The sequence below is a fragment of the Pezoporus occidentalis genome, unplaced genomic scaffold (genome assembly GCF_034315485.1).
Source record: "Pezoporus occidentalis ecotype Australia unplaced genomic scaffold, CSIRO_AGI_Poc_V1 ctg13, whole genome shotgun sequence".
NCBI classification, from domain to species: domain Eukaryota; kingdom Metazoa; phylum Chordata; class Aves; order Psittaciformes; family Psittacidae; genus Pezoporus; species Pezoporus occidentalis.
Genome location: NW_026913103.1, coordinates 10,003,129 through 10,022,907, shown reverse-complemented (window position 1 = coordinate 10,022,907; position 19,779 = coordinate 10,003,129). Strand labels below are relative to the sequence as shown.

General features: G+C 36.9%; 1 protein-coding gene across 4 annotated transcripts in view; it reads left to right on the top strand.

The window, feature by feature from the left end:
* Positions 1–19,779, top strand: part of RNGTT (RNA guanylyltransferase and 5'-phosphatase) — a 184,795-nt gene that overhangs the window by 102,921 nt on the left and 62,095 nt on the right. For 3 of the 4 annotated variants that reach the window (XM_062608379.1, XM_062608376.1, XM_062608380.1), the window contains one exon: positions 18,513–18,613. The exons of the other annotated variant lie outside the window; for it this stretch is intronic. In XM_062608379.1, coding sequence (XP_062464363.1) covers positions 18,513–18,613 — 101 coding nt within the window. The remainder of the gene's footprint in view (positions 1–18,512; positions 18,614–19,779) is intronic. 4 annotated transcript variants of the gene reach the window in all.

Below are 19,779 nucleotides of genomic sequence, written 5' to 3'. Positions count from 1 at the left end.
CTTCAGCTTTGATACTACATGCTTGTGAGCTGTGTGAGCTGTTAGTGGTTTTTAATAAATCTTTACCACTGCTAGATAATATAGAATATTATGGAATAAATACCGAATGAAAACTGGAATTAAGCTAATACCATGTCTTGGAGCATGTTAGAAATTGAAGTGGTTAGCTACCATACCAAGGATGATGTTACCATGGAGAGAGCTTCTGTTTCCATGACATTTGCTTACACATTTTGCTAGGCCTTCAAAAGAAGTAGGGTTTTGTCCTTTATCAGATTTGGTGGGTGTTGTTCCATTACTTCTGGAACTCTGCAATATCTCACTGCAAACATATATGAAATAATATTAATGGCGACTGGACTGGTCAGGGAAAAAAAAATGGAAGAGAAGAATTATTAAAACTTTTAGCTTGCAGAATGCAGGTATTTTTCGTGATATTTTTTGACCAGATGAGATATTCCAGATAGATTTTAGCTGGATATATACAGCTCTGCTTGTATGCATTTAAGGTAATTAAAAAAGCCTACAGCTACTAAAGAAGGAGAGTTTTACTGGTTTTAGGGGAAAAAAAAAGGGGGGGAGGGTGTGTTTAGGTGTATAGCTAAGGGCTCTATATTGTGAGATCTAAATCAAGTCACCATGTTTAAGAATGAGCTGTTGCTACTAGGGGTAAATCACAAAACCTGTTTTTTCTTAAGATGAAAGATGTGCTTTTGAAATTTGAAAATCTTGGTAGATAACCATAAAGGGGAGTTTCTTCAGTACTTGTTGTGTCAGTGTCATGGTAATCTACAGGGAATTCTTCTGCTTTAAAAATTCTGACAGCAGTCACATACAGTCACAACTCTCTTCTGCAAGATTGCACATGCTTAAATATAGGTGGGTACAATCCCTGCGTGCTTGAATAGGAGTTAGGGAACAATACTAGTTGTTGATATAGATGTCCTGTTCTGTCCTGTACGAAGGGTACTGGGGAGGAGGGATGCAGCTAGTTAAACACCATTCAGTATTCTTTATGCCACACCCCTAAGACAAAATTCAGTTCCTAATGGACAGTTGACTGTTTTGCACTTCTGTTCTAATTATTTCAATGTGTTATTTTTTTTCTTTTTTTTTGTTTTAATGGTCTTTCTTTTTCCCCTAGTAAAACTTTGATCCTTTATGATACCTTCTTGGAACAGAATATTCTGAAATATGTTCATTTGCAACACTTGTAACAACTTGAGCGGATACCCCTTTTGAAATTATTTTTTTTTTTTAGAGGTTTATCCAATTTCACATTTTGAAAGCACAAATACAGCTATTCAACTGAGGGACAAATATTCCCAGAAGTCTGAAATCCTGAGAATTTTCTATTTAATGTAACTAAAATTTTGGCCCATCTATTTTAGTATTCTAGTAAGTGAGGCATGGTATTTTACCTAATATCCTCCCTCAGCTTTCATCATAATCGTTGTTACAGCTTTATTTTAACCACAGCGTCTTTGGTTTCCACTTGAACTGAATTTCTAGATCTTTCTGCCAAAAACAGTACCACTGACTCCCCATCTGGTAAATATAAGGTTCATGATCTTTGTCTAGAATCATTTTGTTTCAGCAAATAGCTTATTAAATGTTTTTGGTTTAGAAAAGTCATGTTCTCCTTCTGTTGAGATTGTACTATACGGCAGAAAAGATTTTTACAAGACGGTTCATAAAATGAGCATGGTACTTGTTGTTCTTGGTGTCCAGAGAGGTGTAGCTCAACATGAGTCTCTGATCCTTTTGGGAGTACCTGCTGATCTGACTCCAGGTAGACTTATTCACTTTGTTGCCATCTCTGTGCCTCTTTTCTCCCTCTGCTGTAAGAAATTTTTTTTAAGGATTCTGTTAAAGCTGTTTCACAAATAGGATGGTTCTTCACAGAAATCTAGCTTACTGTCTCAGAGTTCATAGTAGCGTGCTCATTATTAACTCTTCGCATTTTAGTAACATTACATTGGAACGATAAACTCATGTTATCTTGGAAGTGGGAGGAGATACGTAAAATAAGTTCTAAATGTTGTCACATTGCTTGAACCGATGATGGTATTTTTTTTTCTCTATGTCATTCTCAGTTGTGACAGAGATACTAAGTTTATGTTGTAGAGATTAAAGAAAGGATTCTTGTCTCTTTATGACATTAGCAAAAAGGACTCGTGAAACCAAGTTGAAAAAACTTCCAGAAGATTATCAGATATAAAAAAAAGTTTCTTGTGAATTGGCTCAGGTTTGTGTCTTTCTTCTCCCAGAATTACCCACTCATTGCATATCAAACATATCAGTGTTCACTTGATGGATGGTGGTGAATTGGTCCCATGAGGAGCAGTTCTCGTAAGAAATGCAGTTCTTTTTAGATACATTCCACATTTGTTTGTGGAAAAGCTGTGCTTAGCACTCTTTCTGTGTCCTCTCATTGCTTGTAGCAATGTTAAAAGCTGCAAAACCTTTTGACATTTGGTTTTGTGAATAGTGATTGTAATTTACCCCTTCCCTAGTTCTCTGCACCTTCAGGTTCTTGCGTGCTTGAAGCAGTTTAATGTTTGGTGTAATTAAAGTAGAGGAAATGTTTAAGAGATGGGAAAGGAGAAAAAGTGGCAAAGACTGGGAACTGTCTGAAGCCCTTCTGCCAGTAACAGAATGAAAGTTCCCTGCCAGCAGCAGAGAAGTTGGAAGAGGTTCTTCACGGCAGTTGCTCAATCCCAGCATTCAAACCAGAGATCTTGTGTTGCATGTCTGATCAACAGTTGAGTGGTCATGCTCTGTAGGAGGGGTAAAAAATCTAATGTGGCTGAAACTATTGCTTTGTTCTCAGATTGGTTACAAGGCAAGATTAACAACCAGTATCAGAACCACTGCTTTTAATTGCAGAATGTTGCTCCCTGAGGAGGATGGCAACTAATCCTTACAGTAACTGAAGTACTTTGAGTGACTTTTTTAAATACAACTTAGAGTTCTCTGCCCTTTACTTGCAGTGCTCAGAAAACAATTACCCTATTCAACTCAACCTGTTCTTACCCAGAGCCACAGACTTACTTGTTCCTAAGTCAGAGCTATAAGGATTAATTCTTTGGAAGGAGTGGGGAGGACCCTTTTGTTTTCCCCTTTCGGCATGCTGTGTTTTTTCTCAGAGGAGTTTTCCCTTCTCATTATCTAGGAGTTTTCCCTTCTCATTATCCAAATTACTTTCCTGAAAATACAATTTTAAGTTGTGCTAGTCTTGTAGCAGACTGGAAGGAGAAAATACATAACTGATTTTTTTTTTTCAATGTACTTTTTTTTTCCCCTACTTTACTTTTCATTTCCAAGCACATCAGCTTGCTGCTTACAGAGTAAAAGCACTGAGAAGCACATGCTGAGTTTGACTGGTTAGATTTGCTCTCACGTTGTATGAGTGTTGTGAAACTAAGGATGTAAAATACGGGGTTTGCTGCTTTAATCTACATAGGTAATGATGAATTGAATATGATAAAAATTCGTCATTTTATAATTTATGTATTAGAATGTGTAGCTGAAAAGGCTAGCTTCTGTTGTTGCTTGTAAAATACCACAGGATTCAGTGTACCAAGCAAGACTCATGAATATTTAATCCAAGGAGACTTGTAGCCCTGTAAAATGTAATAAGCTAGAGCTTAATGACAATTTTGTGTAACATACGTTTGGCAACATGTAGAAAGAATCCTGCAGGCAGTTCTGTGCATCATCTTTCATGCATCTCTGTTGAGCTCTAGGGACTTTTTAACTCAGGAATTAAAAAAAGAAATTAGACTATGTCTGAGACCAGCATGCTGAAATTTCTTAGTTTGTACTTGTACATTTCTCCTTATGTTCAGATTAGTTTAAAGCTATAGCCCACTGTTTGACTTTCAGTGTAAGGCTTTGTTCTTTTTTCAAGATTGGCATCTCTCAAGAAGTATTTTGGAATAGATTTTTGCATCTTTCTATTTGGGATCTGTAGTTTGCGTTAATCTTTTTGAGCTCTAAGATGTTTTGCTGAAATATTATTCCTGGTATAGTGATTATCATCATATCTTAAGAAAAATGTCAACAAAACCAATGGTATGATGAAATCCTAAATTTACAAGTTTTAGCTGCTGCAAATGTGGTCTCTAATACTGATAAGTTACCCAGCTTCTAAATCACATTATTGTACTGAGTCAGCTAAGAGCACTGCTGCTCACTTCTTTTGTTACACTGGGGATGCTTTTCCTGTCAGACTTCAAGCACTGAATCCTTCCTGCTGATCCAACCCAACTTTTGTGATATTTCTGGGAGCCTTTGATCACAAACTAACCATCCACAAAGAAATAAGTCCTGTGAGAGACTGACTTCCCTCTCGCTCTGGTGTAAATTCAATCGACTGCACTTAAGCTTGAGTAGGGACAGAGGTAGTAAAAATGAAAGGAAGGAAGATGAGGAGAGATTAGGGCTGTTGGGCTTTGAGAAATGAGAGAAGATTTAGGCTGATATATACAAAGTTTTAAACACTAGAGGTGTAAACAGTAAGGTTCATAAAAATGTGATGTAATAAAGCAACTGAACAAACCAAAACCACAAAAAACAAGTAAAGGAGAAGGGCCAGGAGTGCTGCTGTATTATCTTGGTTGTCCCAACGGTTTACTTCAGACACCCCTCATCCTTTGTCACCAAGCTTCTGTAGCTGTGAATTAAGAGTAATGTCCTAAACAGCCCTCCAGAGATGAATTTGGGTAGAGTCATGTTAAACATACAGGGGAAAGAGAACATCAGCGTGAATATTGGTTGTGCACACAGAACGCATCAGCTGAGCATTGCTGTGGTATCTGGCAATACAGTTGTCCAAGGGTTTTTCTAATTTATTTTCTAAATTTCAAGTAGTGCTGACTGAAAATAATACAAATTAGCTAATAAATAAAATGGAATTAAAATTGCTCCTGCCTTTCATAGTTAGTGCTGTGGCTTGTCATTGTAAACATTGCATTTATTAGTTATATTAATACCTAATTAGTTCTGAAAGACTAGCAGAAAAAACAGCATTAGTAGTCTCAAATGGTCTTATTTAAGGTATGTTTGAAAATTTCAGATATGTAATAATATAATAATGACTTGAAGAGTATCTGAATCTGAAAATACAGAGAGCAGGGTATGATCTAGTACTTGTAAAGGAAATTCGTAAGTAGTATACATAACCAGTGAGGAGCAAGTGCCATGTTTACATGTTTAGGTAAATAAATATGTGTAAAGCTTCAGATAATCATCTTCCTCCATTTGCCACATGGGAAACAGTTGCTTATTGGAGAACTGCTTTATTAAGCACCTAGAACTCCATGTCTACGTTATGCCTAACTTAGACTGTGTTTCACCCAGAGCCTTCCATGATTAGGGCCTTCTCAAAAATAAAGGTAAACCTAATCTTTGGGTACAATACCAAGCTAACTCCTGTAGTTTTTAGCAGTGATGGTGTTGATATCTTCAGGAAGAAAAGGGTTTCCTGATCACATAAGAGTAAGAGGCTGATTGTTTTGGGGGAAAAGTTGGATGGAAATGAAGAAAGATTGACATTATTGATATATTTCATAGGGTATTTGGGAGTTAAGGGTGAAACTGTCCTTTAGCCTAACTGACCAGTCTTTCTGGACGGTTGTTTCAGGCTATTTAGCTTCTTACCTCTATGTTTGTTTCTGGAGGGGGGTGGTGGTGGTGGTGGTGAATTAACAATGTATGACTAATGAAAAATTATGTAGACTTGATCTTTTCCATTATTTTAATTTATACTTATGGCTGCTAGTGAGTTGTGAAGCTTAGTTTTAAAGACAATTTCATTTGAAAAAATAAATGTAATAGTATTCTGTAGTCATACTGGCATCCAGGTCACATTTTACAATGTGGTTATGAACTGAGGCCATCTCAGTTCAAGTTAGTGATACAAAGTGAAATAAAGAGAATGAAATAAAGCAACAGAAGGCAAATCGAAGTATCTTGATTGTTTTTATTACTGTGTTTATTTCTCCTGAAGACTTACACAGCACATATTTAAGGAGGTTATAAATACTAGATGGTGAAAAATAAGAAAATTACAAAATAATCAATACAAAATAATCAATATAAATTTCATACCTTAAGTAGCAACCTTGAACCATCAGGCTACAACTCTGTTGTCAGGACATTTATTTTGTCACAAAGGTAGAAGTATCTAGCTTTTTAATGGATAACATTTGCCAAAAGCAGAATTTGGAGTTGAAGGCATGTACCATTTAGTCCACTGCAGATCATGTGTATATTAGCCGACAGTTGGAAAGCATTTACTTTTCTGGTTTTGCTTCAGACCACAGGTTGGAGTTTTTAGTTGCAGATCATAATATTAAGTGAAAGGACAAATACAAGCAGAACTGACTGAGAAATAGGTTTCTGCTGCTTACAGTAACGTTCGAGGGATGGTGGTTACGAAAGAGTAATGAGTAATTTTGTGGTGGCTACATTCCCATTGCTGTAATCACGGATTTTTGAATGTGAACTGACCTCATTTATCAAATATTAATAGGATTAATATGTAAATGACATTAGTGATAAAGAAAAATCCTCATTTTTCTCCTTGCTTGATGGAATATTGAGAAAAGCTATTAGTGTAGTTGTGAAATAAGGTGTTTAATGAAGCTGGAGGTATAAAGCTAAATGAAAGTGCAAGAGTAGTAGACATTTAGCCCAATAATTACCAAAGAAGTCCAGTATAAATATTGCATTATCTTGAAGTTCAGAGCTACTTTTGGAAAAAGAAATTGAAAAAAAACTATTAAAATATTAACAGATTAATTTCTGCATGCAGGTTAACCTGATTTTCATTCAAATGTTAAAATCCTTAGTATAAAACATAACTGAATGCTATTTAAATGAGTACATATTAGTAATATGCTTTGCTTTTCAGTCTGCAATGGCAGTTAAGCTTAATATTTCAGAAATCATTTTGGTTATAACCATTTCCTTCTACTTCATATATCTTCAAGTCACATTTTCATCAGAGACAAACTGTGGTGCAGGAACATTTTTACAATAAAACCTGCTACTTCTGGCTAACCAGTGCTAATGTTTTAATGTATTAAAAAGTATCATTCCTGCTTAGTCCTTTAACCCTCTAAAGGAAGAATTTCCGGAATACACTAAAGTTGTGTCTGAGAACGTGCGTTAATTTTTCCTTATTTCACGTTTTAAAGTGGAAGAATGGAAGAACTGGCACAAACGACTATATGGAGTTAAAGCAGCATGGTGACTTTGCTGTCAAGTAATGAGCTGTTGAAAACTTTATTATCAGGAGTGGGCTCTGTCATCCTTTTGACTTAATTGTGGACCCTAAATGATTTGAGCTTAGCTGAGGAACCTCTCATTTCCCTGTCTTTTCAAGCCTTTTCAAGATTTATTTTCCATGGTGTGACAACATTACGTTGCATAATGCTTGGAATTCATTAACAATCTTACTTTCAAGCTGATCAAATATTTATTGGCCATTAGCAAGTCTCTGTATTCTGATCAAATGCTGAACTGGGGAAAAAACTGGTATTTAGTGAGGACTGCAGCTCTTTGATTATTCAGGTGGTTTGAATCAGTAATTTAGAATACTGGGCATGAAAAGCAGCATTTATTAGTTTCTTTAATTTTTAGTGAAAGGAGTTTTTTTTGAGAGGGAGAAATTTACTTTTTTTTTTTTTTTTTTTGCCACCTTTTAGCCTGGGCATCGTGGCCAGCTGTCTATAGTTAAACAGAGGTTGTGCTACTTGAGTCGAGGTTTGTAAACTGTTAGGGTGAAGTGGGATAGCATTTGGGTCATGTTTTGAAGTGGTATGAACTTTGGAGCCATTTTGTATTCTTACGCATTTTCTATTCACTGTTTAGATTCTTCTGTTTTCTCTCAGCTATGAAAATGCCTTTTGCAAATGCCAAATGTTTGGAAAGTACTAGCTTTTACCAAGGGGTTTCTCTTAGCCTCTTCACTCTTGGGAGTACTTAATCATATCTCCCTGTCTTTCCTTTATAACTATAGGGGCAACTAGCTCTGCCTGCTTTTAAATTTCAAGAGTTTTTATGGAAATTATGTCAAACATCCACATGAAAGAAATCAGTTGTCTCAACTGGTTTCACAGGTGTCAAACATTTGGTTAATATGACTGAGTTTCTCCAAACTCTTCATAGGAAAAATGCTTTCTCTCTGGAGCAGTCAGTTATGTTTCTAATTAGAAATGTTTCAAGAAGTTCTTGTCTTTAATAATCACGGCTAGCTCACATTAGTCCATTCAGCTGTAAACAATATTTTCTAAGCTGCAGGATTATGGTGTAGAACTGGATTTTAGTGAGGCTGGGTTTTTTTCTCTGCGATTCAGCTGTTTCTTTGTGAACCTGGTTTGGGGCATTTGGATGTACACAGTGAATGGCCAGGTGGTACTTTGTGGGCAGCGCAGTGGTTGTCCTAGGAAGCAGAAGATGGGCAAGGGCAGGAAGGGGTGACAGTGATGATGGAGAAGGTGATGGTTATTTCCAGATACTTCAAGAGTGAAGCCAGCTCAAAACTAATGTGACCAGTATCTGTGGGATGCCCAGGGACCTTTCACATGCTCCGACCCCAGTGAGAGACTTCCTAAGAGCTCACTTTCTGATTCTGAGGCGTGTGGAATGTATTTGGCAAATCTTGACCTCTATAAAGATTTTGGTGTGTGATAGATAATCAGTTTGGGAAGCTCTGATGTATTTTAAATAACAACCAAATATGATGGATTTGTGCAAGAGTAAGCAATAATATTTTTCTCTTCCTGTGTAATAATATTTGGTCTGTCTCACTACGTGCTGCTGTCCTGATGTTTTTTATTCCCTTGTCTACTCCAGATCAGTGGATTAATTTAGTCACTACTTCAGTGCATCATCCTCTGTAATCATGCACCCTGTTGTTTGAACCTGGAGGCTTTTACTCTTGGACTTTATTCTCCTTTGTCTCCTAAGTCATCTACGTGTGAGGTAGCTTTCCTTATGTATACGATGGATAATCTCTGAAGCTGATTCTCTGATCACTTGTGATAGCCACCAAACACCATAAATGCTGTAGTGTACAACGTAGTTTGCCTTCACCTGCAAGGATGTGAGTTACAAATGAGTCCACTAGTCTCAAAGCAGTCTTCTCAAATAATCTCTTCTCTCAGACTGCAATAAGAAAAACTGGACTTTCTGCTCCTCAACCAGGGAGTGTTGTGGGCCTGTGATCAGCCTAGTATATCTCTTTCTTCCAGTTCTCAGCGCCCTGCTCAATATATAGCAAGAATTGGCATTAATCACATTTACCCATCAGTGACCAAGACGCTTCTGGTGCCACATTTCCTTTTGCTTAGCTTTTTATCAGACAAAGAAAGTTGAATACATAGGGAAGAACATGGGGTATTGCATGGTGGTGTATGGGGAATATGGGGAGAATGCAAGTTGTTTGTATGGGTGCTTTCAGGAACGGGAGTTGGAACTGAAAAGGGAAGCTAGAAGGAACAGAAGGCAGAATGCTTAAAGACGTTTAGAGTCACAAATTAGCTGCTGATGGGATAGCTTATTTTCTCAAGTAGGTTTTAGTGTCTTTGTGGGTTTGGGGGGGTTTTGGATTTGTGTAGTTTTATTTCATTTGTTGGTTGTTTTTTTTTTTTGTGACAGATGAAGTTATTTTACAACCAAGGGTTTTAACGGTAGGGTTTGGAATTTTTTTTAAGTGTGCATGGTCATGTCACTGTTTCGAACTTTTTCGGCAAACTTACTTATTTTTACAAAAGATCAGGTGTGTAGGCTAACCTGGATAATTTGGTCTTATGATGATGATTGAATGCAGCCAAATGTGGGCTGTATATCTACGAGCAAATATATTAAGTCCCAGCTAAAGGTGTGAATATGAAAGAAGTATTTCAGATAGTTATCAACACCTTTCAATGCAATGCAAAAGAAAACAAAGGCCATGTACACTTTGTTTTGTATACTGCTCTATGCATAAGCAGTGAAAATTGGAAGAGTAGATTCTGTTCTGTTGCCTACACTTATGAAGGCTTTTGTGAAATTGCTCTATGAAGAAGTGTACATTAGCCAACTGAAAAATTACCCATGCAGTGAAACTCAGACTTAGCAATTTTATCTTTAAAAAGGGGAGTAATTACATGAATAGCTGGGTTTACTCTAAACTAGGGCATTAACAAGATTCAGTGTTGAAATAAGCATACATTCTTAAGCACAAGTGTAATAAATGGCCATTGTAACCTCCGTAGGTATATGCTGTGGTTTCTTCATCACTTGGTATCCTTCATGAAGGTGTGCTGTAATTTGAATATGAATTATAAGCTTGATACAAACATTACTGTAGTTTGTATGAGAATTATAAGCTTGATTCAAACATTGTTTGAATTTCTTAGTTCTGTATGCAACAGAGCTGTTTCTGTAAGCCTGCTAATGGTTTCTAGTCTTAAAAACCTATGAACATACAATTGAGTCAATGATTGCCTTTCATCTTGCTGTTTCTTGATCTGTTGATGTGTTTTTTTCACGTAATCTGTCAACAGTGTTAGCAACTTCTGCTTCTCCAGCTCATCTCTCTGTAAGGACTAGTGTGAAATTATTTATTATAATCGATCCCTTTTGGTTCTTTAAAATGATCCAGGGTCTGTGGTGCAAGAAAATAAAAACACATTTTGGGTAATCGTTCTGTCTTTATGTTTACACAGCTGAATGCAATTAGATTGGGTAGGGCAGCAGCTGCCCTGTGGATAGTAAGAGGCCTCAGAATTAAGTAGAGCTCTTCAGAGAAAGTATTTAACCATTGTTTTGAGCTGGAAAGAGGAGCAAATTTGTTGTTAATATAGGTTTTGCTGTAGATAACTTTTTCCTTTCAAGTGAAAGCTTTAGTATCATGTTGAATGTGAAGTTGCTTGCAAACAGTTTAATTAAACCAGAAGAATATTGGTAATGGAAATGGGTGGATTTTACAACAGAAGTATTTCTTCCTGTTTGTGAACCTGAGGCATTCTTGAGTGTTTTTAAAATGCTTTTAGTGTCTACATTCTGGTAAGTCAGTCTAACTAAATATCAGAATATAATTTTTGTAATGACAGAAGTTTTTTCTTGGTGTTAAAATATGAAATAGGTTAAAATTACTAATGATTGATATGTTCAAGGATACTTAATTGCAATTTATTGCATTTTCAGTGTGGATAAATTCTTGTGTCATTTGCAATGTGGCAAGTTATGTTTGATGATTTAAAAGAATTGCATTAGATTCCCAGTAGCTGGTTAACTCCATCCCTTCCTACCCTATCTGCCATCACTCCCCAGTGGTACTCAAACTACCATTCCTCTTGGGCGAGCATGGTTATTCAGATAAATCCTCCATGAGCCTTCTGTGCCCTTTTTTAAATCTTTCTGAATTGGTATCTGCCAGCAGCTCCCACCTTATCAAGCCCTCAGGATACCTCGCAGGGCCAGGTCTGACTAGTTTACTGAGGGTAATTTATAGCTCACTAGCACCACTGTAATGTTTGGAAGGAAAGAAAGAGCTGAGTTACTTGCTAGTTTCCTGTCATTTGGAGGTGGAAGGGGCAAAGGAAGATGTGGAGGAAGGGAAATGAAAGGTGGCTTGTGTTATCTGCTGCAGCACTTCGGGAGGATGATATTTAATAAGGGTTACAGAGGTAAAGCTGGCTGATTATGCTTTGTAGGATAGTAAGGCACCCTTGTCAGGGAAACCTTCCCTTTCTCCTAGATGAGGCACGAACTTGGTCATCCCACCACCTCTTCCTTTTCAGTCGGGAGGAGAAATGAACCATTTGTTTTGTCTAGACTTTCAGCTGAAGTTACTCAGTCTTCCAGGTGGGTGTCTTCATGGTGAGTCAGCACCACCCCACAGCCCAGTCTGCCTGCCCAGAATGCAGTCCCAGAAACTAACCTCACTCTTCCTCCTACAAAATTGTAAGCAGGAAAGCCTATCCCATGTGAAAGCAGCTGTTTGGAGTGAAACTTCATCTGCATTATGGGCTGCTAACCTCCCTGCTGTCCAGGCTTTCTGCTGAACCACCCATTGAATACAAATGCCGAGAAGATGCATGGTTGTAGGCAAAACAAAAGCCCGTGTGGGAGGAATATCTGCAACTAACAAGAAATGTGTCAGCAAAAGTTCAGATAACAGAACTTTATTTTCCAAGGGACAGCCTTTCCCTTAAGCTAGGGAGAAGGAAAAGATGAGTTGCCCCTCTATGGACAACTATGGAGGAAGGGTGCAACTAGACTTAGTACTTTTGGGACAGGGCAGAGGATTGGGGTTCTACATAGAATCATAGAATAGTTAGGGTTGGAAAGGGCCTTATGACCAACAACCCAGTAGTTGCCAACTGTCTTCACAGCTCAGCTTCATCTGTGCTAGGTAGGTGCAGCCTTTGCCTTGGACTCCAGTGGCCATACGGTGGGGTGGAGTGCATTCAGGTATATCCCTGAAGTGAAATGTCAAGTTTGGTTTTACGTAAATAGTGTCCAATTTGCGTGCACCAGAGTTGCCCGACTATAGTAGTAAGTGATAAAGAACAACTGGAGGATTCAAAGTGCATTAATTTTGCAATTTAAAATGCTACTGTAAGTGTACCTAGTATGACTGCTACAAGAGCAAGCATCCAAAAAGAGATTAATTTTGGAGAATAATTTAGATTGGAAGGGACTTCAGGAGGTCCAAGCCTTTAAAGCTATTTGGGATATTTTCTGATTTGTCAGTATGTTAAGTTTCTGGTGTGGAGTTCTAATTTCTGTGGTTAGACTGAGTTGAAGGGTTTCAGAGTGAAGTGAACTTTGTATTTGAAATTCTATGGGATCCGATATGTTTTAGAAGTAGTCGTGTACATGCATATTTGTCGGGGGGTGGTGGTGAGGATATCATTGCTATGAATGCTATATTTAAAATGCTAGGGAGTAGTTTGATCTCAGACAGATTGCTTCACATTTTGTTTTGGAATTAGAATATAGAAAAACTTCAGGCAGAACAGGTCTGCTGTATGCAATGATTCATCTAAGGTGAAGTTTTCACATACTTAACAAGCAGAATTCTTGTTTGGCTCCAGCTCATGTTGAAAGAAATTGATTTAGCACTTAGCATTCAAACTCAATGATTTTCTACTGCTGTATTGTGTGTAACAGGACTCAACCTGTTACAAAATTTAATCTCCTTCTCGGGGATTATTAATGAGTTCTCATTTTAAACTAGACTTCTGTGAATTTGTCTTTCATTATAATAATGGGGGGGGGGGGAGGAGGGTGGAGGGCTGTATAACTTGTTCATAATATGAACTTTGAAGTTTGCTTATCTAAGCCTTTTTATCTGTTTTGAAAAGATACCTGTAAATTACCTGTTACCTTTGCGGGGTGTTCAGTGCTAACAGATTGCTGTGAAGTGAGAAGGGTGTTACTTAACAATGGTCAAAACTAAGTATAATAGTCAAAAGTGTATATTTATTGCCGTTGCTTTCTAGGTAAGATATCTCTGGCTAACTTGAGGTGTGGTAGAGAGAATTTTTCCTCTTTTTTTTTTTTTTTTTTTGGTTAATAGGACAAACTCTTTAACTGAGGCTAGTTTCAGCCTGTGCTGGTTATAGAGGTAAAGAAAGATAACTCAATTTTAAAGAACAAGTCCTCCCCCACTCCCCTTGAAGCAAGTCAGACAATTAATTTTGTAATTAAACTTGAGTCAAAATTGTGGCTCCAGCAGTGCAATTACAGGTATGAAGATGTAACCTGTCAAAACATTGCTTTTCATTACTGATCTTGGAGTAGCTGTTCCTGTCTTGTGTGAAGTTGGTTTCTTACTGATTTTTAGGAAGGTGTCACTTGTCTATCTTGGAAAAAGAATTTGAAAAAATCATGTAGTAAGTCCTGTGTGGAAAATATACATTTGTGCCTAAGTGTGTGAGGGTAGAAAATGCAATTCCAATAAGAAAAATTGAGGGTGGGTACAGGTGTCATGGAAAATCGGGAAATAAGTAAGGCCTGTAAGTTTGATGTCTGTATTGGACAAAGGAGTTGAAACTATAATGAGGAATACAGGAGTTGATAGTGTGGGTAAACATGATATAGATGGGGAAAATTACATGCCTTTTTGAAAGGTTACATCTCTCCAACAGAGGGATCAAAACTCATCTGAGTAAGGCTAGTTTTTCAAACTGAGACTTACAGAAAGCCTCTGTCAAAGTTTCTAATGAAATATTCTTGAAGAAGCTAAAGCAGATGTGAGACATAAAAGAAAAGGTTTTTCCACAGGTAAGTAATTGGGTAAAAAGTAGGAGTCAAGAGATGGGGTACAGTTCAGTCCTCACCAGGGAGGGGGAGTCACCTGTGCTGTGCATAAGCAAGCTGAAAAACAGATGGACTGTAAAGTGACATTTTCTTGCTGGATCAGCAAGGACTGGTGCTAAATCTGGAAAATTACAGTAGGCCATTAGAAGACTGGGTGGTTGAGTGATAAAACAGCACATAAAGTTCTATGTAGATAAATGTAGAGTAATGTCTGTAGAGAACAAATTTGTACATGCACATGTAAAATGATATTTCGGTGCATATAGAAGAGTATGAAACTATGAGTAGCACAGAAGCAAGGTGTTTGATTGTTCAGCATCTCTCTTAATATGAGCCCTAGGGAGTACAGGTCTTTGAAATCAACAAAAGCTGTTTCAAAATAAACAGAAGGTGGTGGTTTTCCCTGCAGTGTATTTGGGCTGTGCATGAAACATGGTGCTGCAGGCTTTTACAGCTGCCAGAGGTTTATGTGGTCTTACTGGGGAGCTAGATGAGCTAGTGCAGGGGAAACTGAAAATCATCTATGCCAGGAAGTCTCTGGGCTTGAAAATGTATAATCTCTCAGAGAGTAGTAGTAGAAAATATATACGATTGCCCTGTTTTTCACCTTCCCTGGGCACATGTTGTTGACATCACTGCCTGTTGTCAGAATAGGATTCTAGAGCTCTAGTGAGGCCATTCTTAGGTGGTTATATAGATTGGATGCATCTCTTCTTCAGAATTTCAGTACCGTGACTCAGAGAGATTGGTTTATTCTTTTCCTGTCAGTAAGAATTAATTTCCTAAAGGAGCATCTAGTGTTTGCAGGGTCTGTGTTCCAGGCAGAATTAAATACAAATAGAACAGAGTCTGCAATCCTGAAAGAAGTCTGGTCCTCCCTTAAAAGCTTTTGAATTTTTTTCACATTGCTCAGAAGAAATCTTGGTCTTTATTTTTAAAAATGGGGTATTTTACAATACTGTTATTTGTTTCTTCAGAAAGTGAGGCTCCTGTTTATAGTCGGGAGGAAATATTCAGTACTCATGAATGCAGAAGTAGTCCAAATTTACCTTTTGGACAGAAAATATGGGGTGTTTCTTTGATTAAAATTGGTGTTTCTGTACAAAAGAGAAAATTTCCTCTTGAAGACGATTAGCCTCTCTTCATAGTCTCTTTAAAGCAATGATATGTAAATGGATGGTTTGGAGCCATATATTAAACCAGCTGAGATTGTTTTCTAAAGTCAAAGATTGGGTCTAATCTTAATAGCTCAGAAGGTCTCAAAAATATGACCTACTGCATAAAAAGAAATTGATGACTTGAGTATTTATCAATAAATCCATCACTTGTAAACACTCCAGTAACCTTACTCTGAAGATTATTGCAAATCAATAAATTACACAGTGTGTCACACAGGGGCTTAATGCAAGATTTTAGGCTTTCTATATGATTGGCAATGGAATGGGTGAAGACCTCAGTCATGCTAAAAGACCAAAGAGCAACCATTAAGATAAATTTTCTGTTCCATACAGCAAAATATATGCCTGTTCCAACAAACTCAGGAATTCAGCTCTATCCTGGATTCCTTCATACCTGCTCTAGCCGTTGTTTCATAAATTAAATAGTCACTACCTGTGGAGAAATTTGTCACAAACAAAAGTGATCCCCATAGTTCTTCTTTGAACTAAGAGGTAAAAACCTAGTAGTAGTAATTGTCTTTGTCCAAATTAGAAATTGCAAATGAAAGAGAGCAACAAATAATGTCTTTTGAACACTGTATTATGTCCTATTATTCCTGGGACATACTTTATTAATAAAAGTTACATAGAATGTAATTCCACATTCTCTCTATATCAGATATAAGTGCTAGAAAATGGCAGGAAAAGTTAACTGAAAATGGTATTTCAGTGCCATCGGCCTTTATCTCATATTCAGTGCTCACAACCAAATAATAAATACTTTCTGTAAAATTGAATGTACTTCAAACTATACTTAAACACATAATCTGAAGATGAAAATATATAGATAAAAATTATGATCAAAAAAGCTTAAATGCTTTACTGAGCATCTTATTTTGTATATTCTGTTTTCCCTACTTAATGCTAGTTATGATGTGTGGCATGAGTCCTTAGATGTTTTTAACACCATACTGCATAAGAGCAGATTTTCAGTTTTGGAAAGTAGAGGACAAAACTATAAAGCAAGATAAATCTCATTACTATAAGAATTTAAAGATGAGATCATTGGAATTTTAAGATATTTCTGGTGAATGGAAAAGAGCCAGGGAAATGAGGGAGGGAATAGCAGGATGGTGGCAACTTAAGGAGTATTTCTTTACTGCAGAAAGATTTTTCTGGTTTTTGTAAATTACTTAAACGATACCTTTCAAAATCCCATTTTGGAAAAGGTGTACAGGCAACCAACTTTCTTCAAATACCTACTGATGTTATAGCACAGAAGTCATATGAAGGGGAAATAGAGTGCGAAGAGAAGAAAGAAAGTAGATGCTTTCATAACTTTACTATCACACTGTTTTCTTATTCGAGTGAAACAAGGATGTTTGATTTGATTTGGCAAGACTTACAGATGTGGGGGACTACTGAAGAAAGTTGCTTTGCAAGGGAAAATTTTCAAATAGAAGATAGCTGGAAAGAAATGGCATAAAAGATGTGGAAGGAGAGCAGGCATAGATAAGAGGTATCAGAAGCAGCTCCTGTATGTTGTCACGAGGACGAGGATAAATCATTTAAACATTATTCAGATGCTGAGACTATTGTGGAGAAATGTAGTGCAAAGCCATGCATTGTTAGAATAGTTGGGCAGGTGACTCTTAATACAGACGTTTGGAACAGGTTTATAGGGCCCTGAATGGGAACCGGAATAGAGTGCCTGAAGCCATTGCCCTCAGATGTTCTAAGGGCCATGATGATAAAATTGGAGCTAATGTGCTCTAGCCAGCCAGGTTGAAATTCCAGAAGAAGCTTTTAGTAGGTTATTTTTGTCGTGTGTCACAGAACGATGGCTAAAAATGTTTGGAGCTGATTTGCATTTCAATTATGTGGAACTTGTCTTTACTCACTGTCTAGCAAAAGTCACCATCTTTCATCAAGAAATTATAAGCAATATATGCTGCATTTATTTTGGAAAGAGTAGCTTTCAATTTTTATGTGAGAAAGAAAAATCTTCATCTGCTTTTGTCACTTTACATGCAGAAGTGTTAGGTTTAGCATCAGTAAATATTGTATTTTGCAAATATTGAACACTGCATGGGCGGCATGTGATGCTAGTGATTCCTGTGTTATCAAAAGACACTGGACATTATTGGTCTGTTTTTTGAGGTACAATTGCGTAATTATTTTTTTCTTTGTGGATTAATTAATATCCAAACACTAAAAATTCTGCATCTCCAAAAGATTCTTTTGCTTTTGCCTTCTTCATGTTAATTCTGATTTTCTCAATTACCAGGAAATATATTCTAGTAAGGAAAGGGTTAGCAGGTTGGCTTTTGCTGTTAGCTGAGGATGAACAAAATGACAGCTTACTAAACCAGAGCAGATGACAGAAGAGACCATGAGAAACCAAAGCCCTAATTTAAGAGAAAATTCATCCTTGCAACTTCTGGTTCTAGTATTTACCCTTTTCATAAGTAACAGATGTTTCCTTACTTATATTCCTTTATGCCATGATATTCTTTAATCTTCACATAAATTCCCTTGGTATGAAAGAACATGTTTCTGATGGGCCTTTCTAATAGTTGGCAGTATGGTAACCACTGACTGTTTCATGTTTTGTCAGCCAACAGCATGGATGACAAAAATACTGTTCATGAAATTGTTAAAAAATGTAGAGATTATTTTAAATGTATCTTTAATGTATGTTACTGTCAGTGTGTTCATTTGTTCTGCGGTTTCTTTCTTGAAATTTTTCATTAGCCGGAGAGAGATAATGAAGTATGCTAATTTTTATTTCCATTCTCAGCTTTTTATTATAGGCAATGGCTTGGCTACAGAGCCTAAGCAGTTTTAAAAGGGAGCAGCAAATAAAGTAGTGAAGCACAACTATCTCTGTGGTAATGGAATTCATTGTTTCAGTCACTAAGTATTGTAATTCATTAGAGACAGCTAATATAGTCTGGAATGCTGAATTGTTACTTTCAAAACTAGTGAAAAGCAATAAGCATAATTAAACTGCTTTTTAATTTGCTTCAGAAATACAAGCCTGGTCGATGTGATGATATTTTGAAATGGAAGCCACCCAGCCTGAACTCTGTTGATTTTCGTCTAAAGATAACAAGAATTGGTGGAGAGGGGTATGTAATCTCTTCCCTTTCTAGATGCATAACACTCATGTGAATGTCCCGAAGCAGTTAATATCTCCTCTTGTATTTCTTGACACTTTCTGAAGCTAAGCCTTTCTATATTCTGTAAAGTTTGTTCACTGAAGATACAGGCAACTCTGGTAATCAGTATTGTACTGAAAACAATGGCAGATGTTTATAATGCAAATTTACTCATTCTTAAATCAAGTTTCACAAAATTTGTTTTAGAAGTCCTGTTTGGATTTGGCACTATACTTTGGCATTATGTTTTTAGAAAGTGGGCAGGTTGTATTAGCTTAAGTTCTTATATAAAGTAACTATTTTCCATTGGTTTTATGCAAAATAGTAGCAACCTGTGCTTTCTTCCATTTTAGAATTCTGCACAATGACAAATGGCAGTTGCTTTCTTAGAGAAACAAACCTTGACGTTTTTACTCGCTAGGTATTCTTTGGTGTTGCCTTTAAAACTATAACAATCTTCATAAAAAATGTGGGTTCTAGTAGCAGAAGACACCTAAATCAGTTCTATATACCATTTGCCTAGTTCAGGCACTGCACATGTTAAACAGGGGCAATTTCCATGTTCATTTGTGCCAGGGAGGGGAAGGGGAAAATTGAGTCACTAGGTGAAAGTCTGCCTTGGAAAAGATTTTGTTTAAAATGAACTTCATTGATTTTTAGGTTGCTTAATGTTTTAACATCTGGGACTCATTTCAACTGACAGTTTGAAATACTGACATTTAGCTTTTGTTTTTCTTGGTGCCACAGGCAACTCAATACAAGTAAACGATTAATTCGTATATCGCTTACATGTTCCATAGTGCTAATAATGGCCCATCTGACTTTTAGACATTTGCATGTCATCTTAATGAATATATTTGGTGAATAGAGGGTATCTTAAGGATAGGGAGTTTATTCTGCAAAGTGTACTCAACTGCCAACTTTGGAGCATTTCATGGGGTCAGAATTATCTATTCAGAGTTCTGTGTCTGAAAATGCAATATCAGGTCCTCAGTAACAACATAGCTATTTCAGAGAATATACAGGAATATTTTAATTTTCACTTCAGAGAATCAGCTTATTACAAACTTTTCATGTTTGTTTGGCTTTTAAGTCACAGAGCAGTGTAATATGAAAGATTTCTGGGGAAAAAAAAA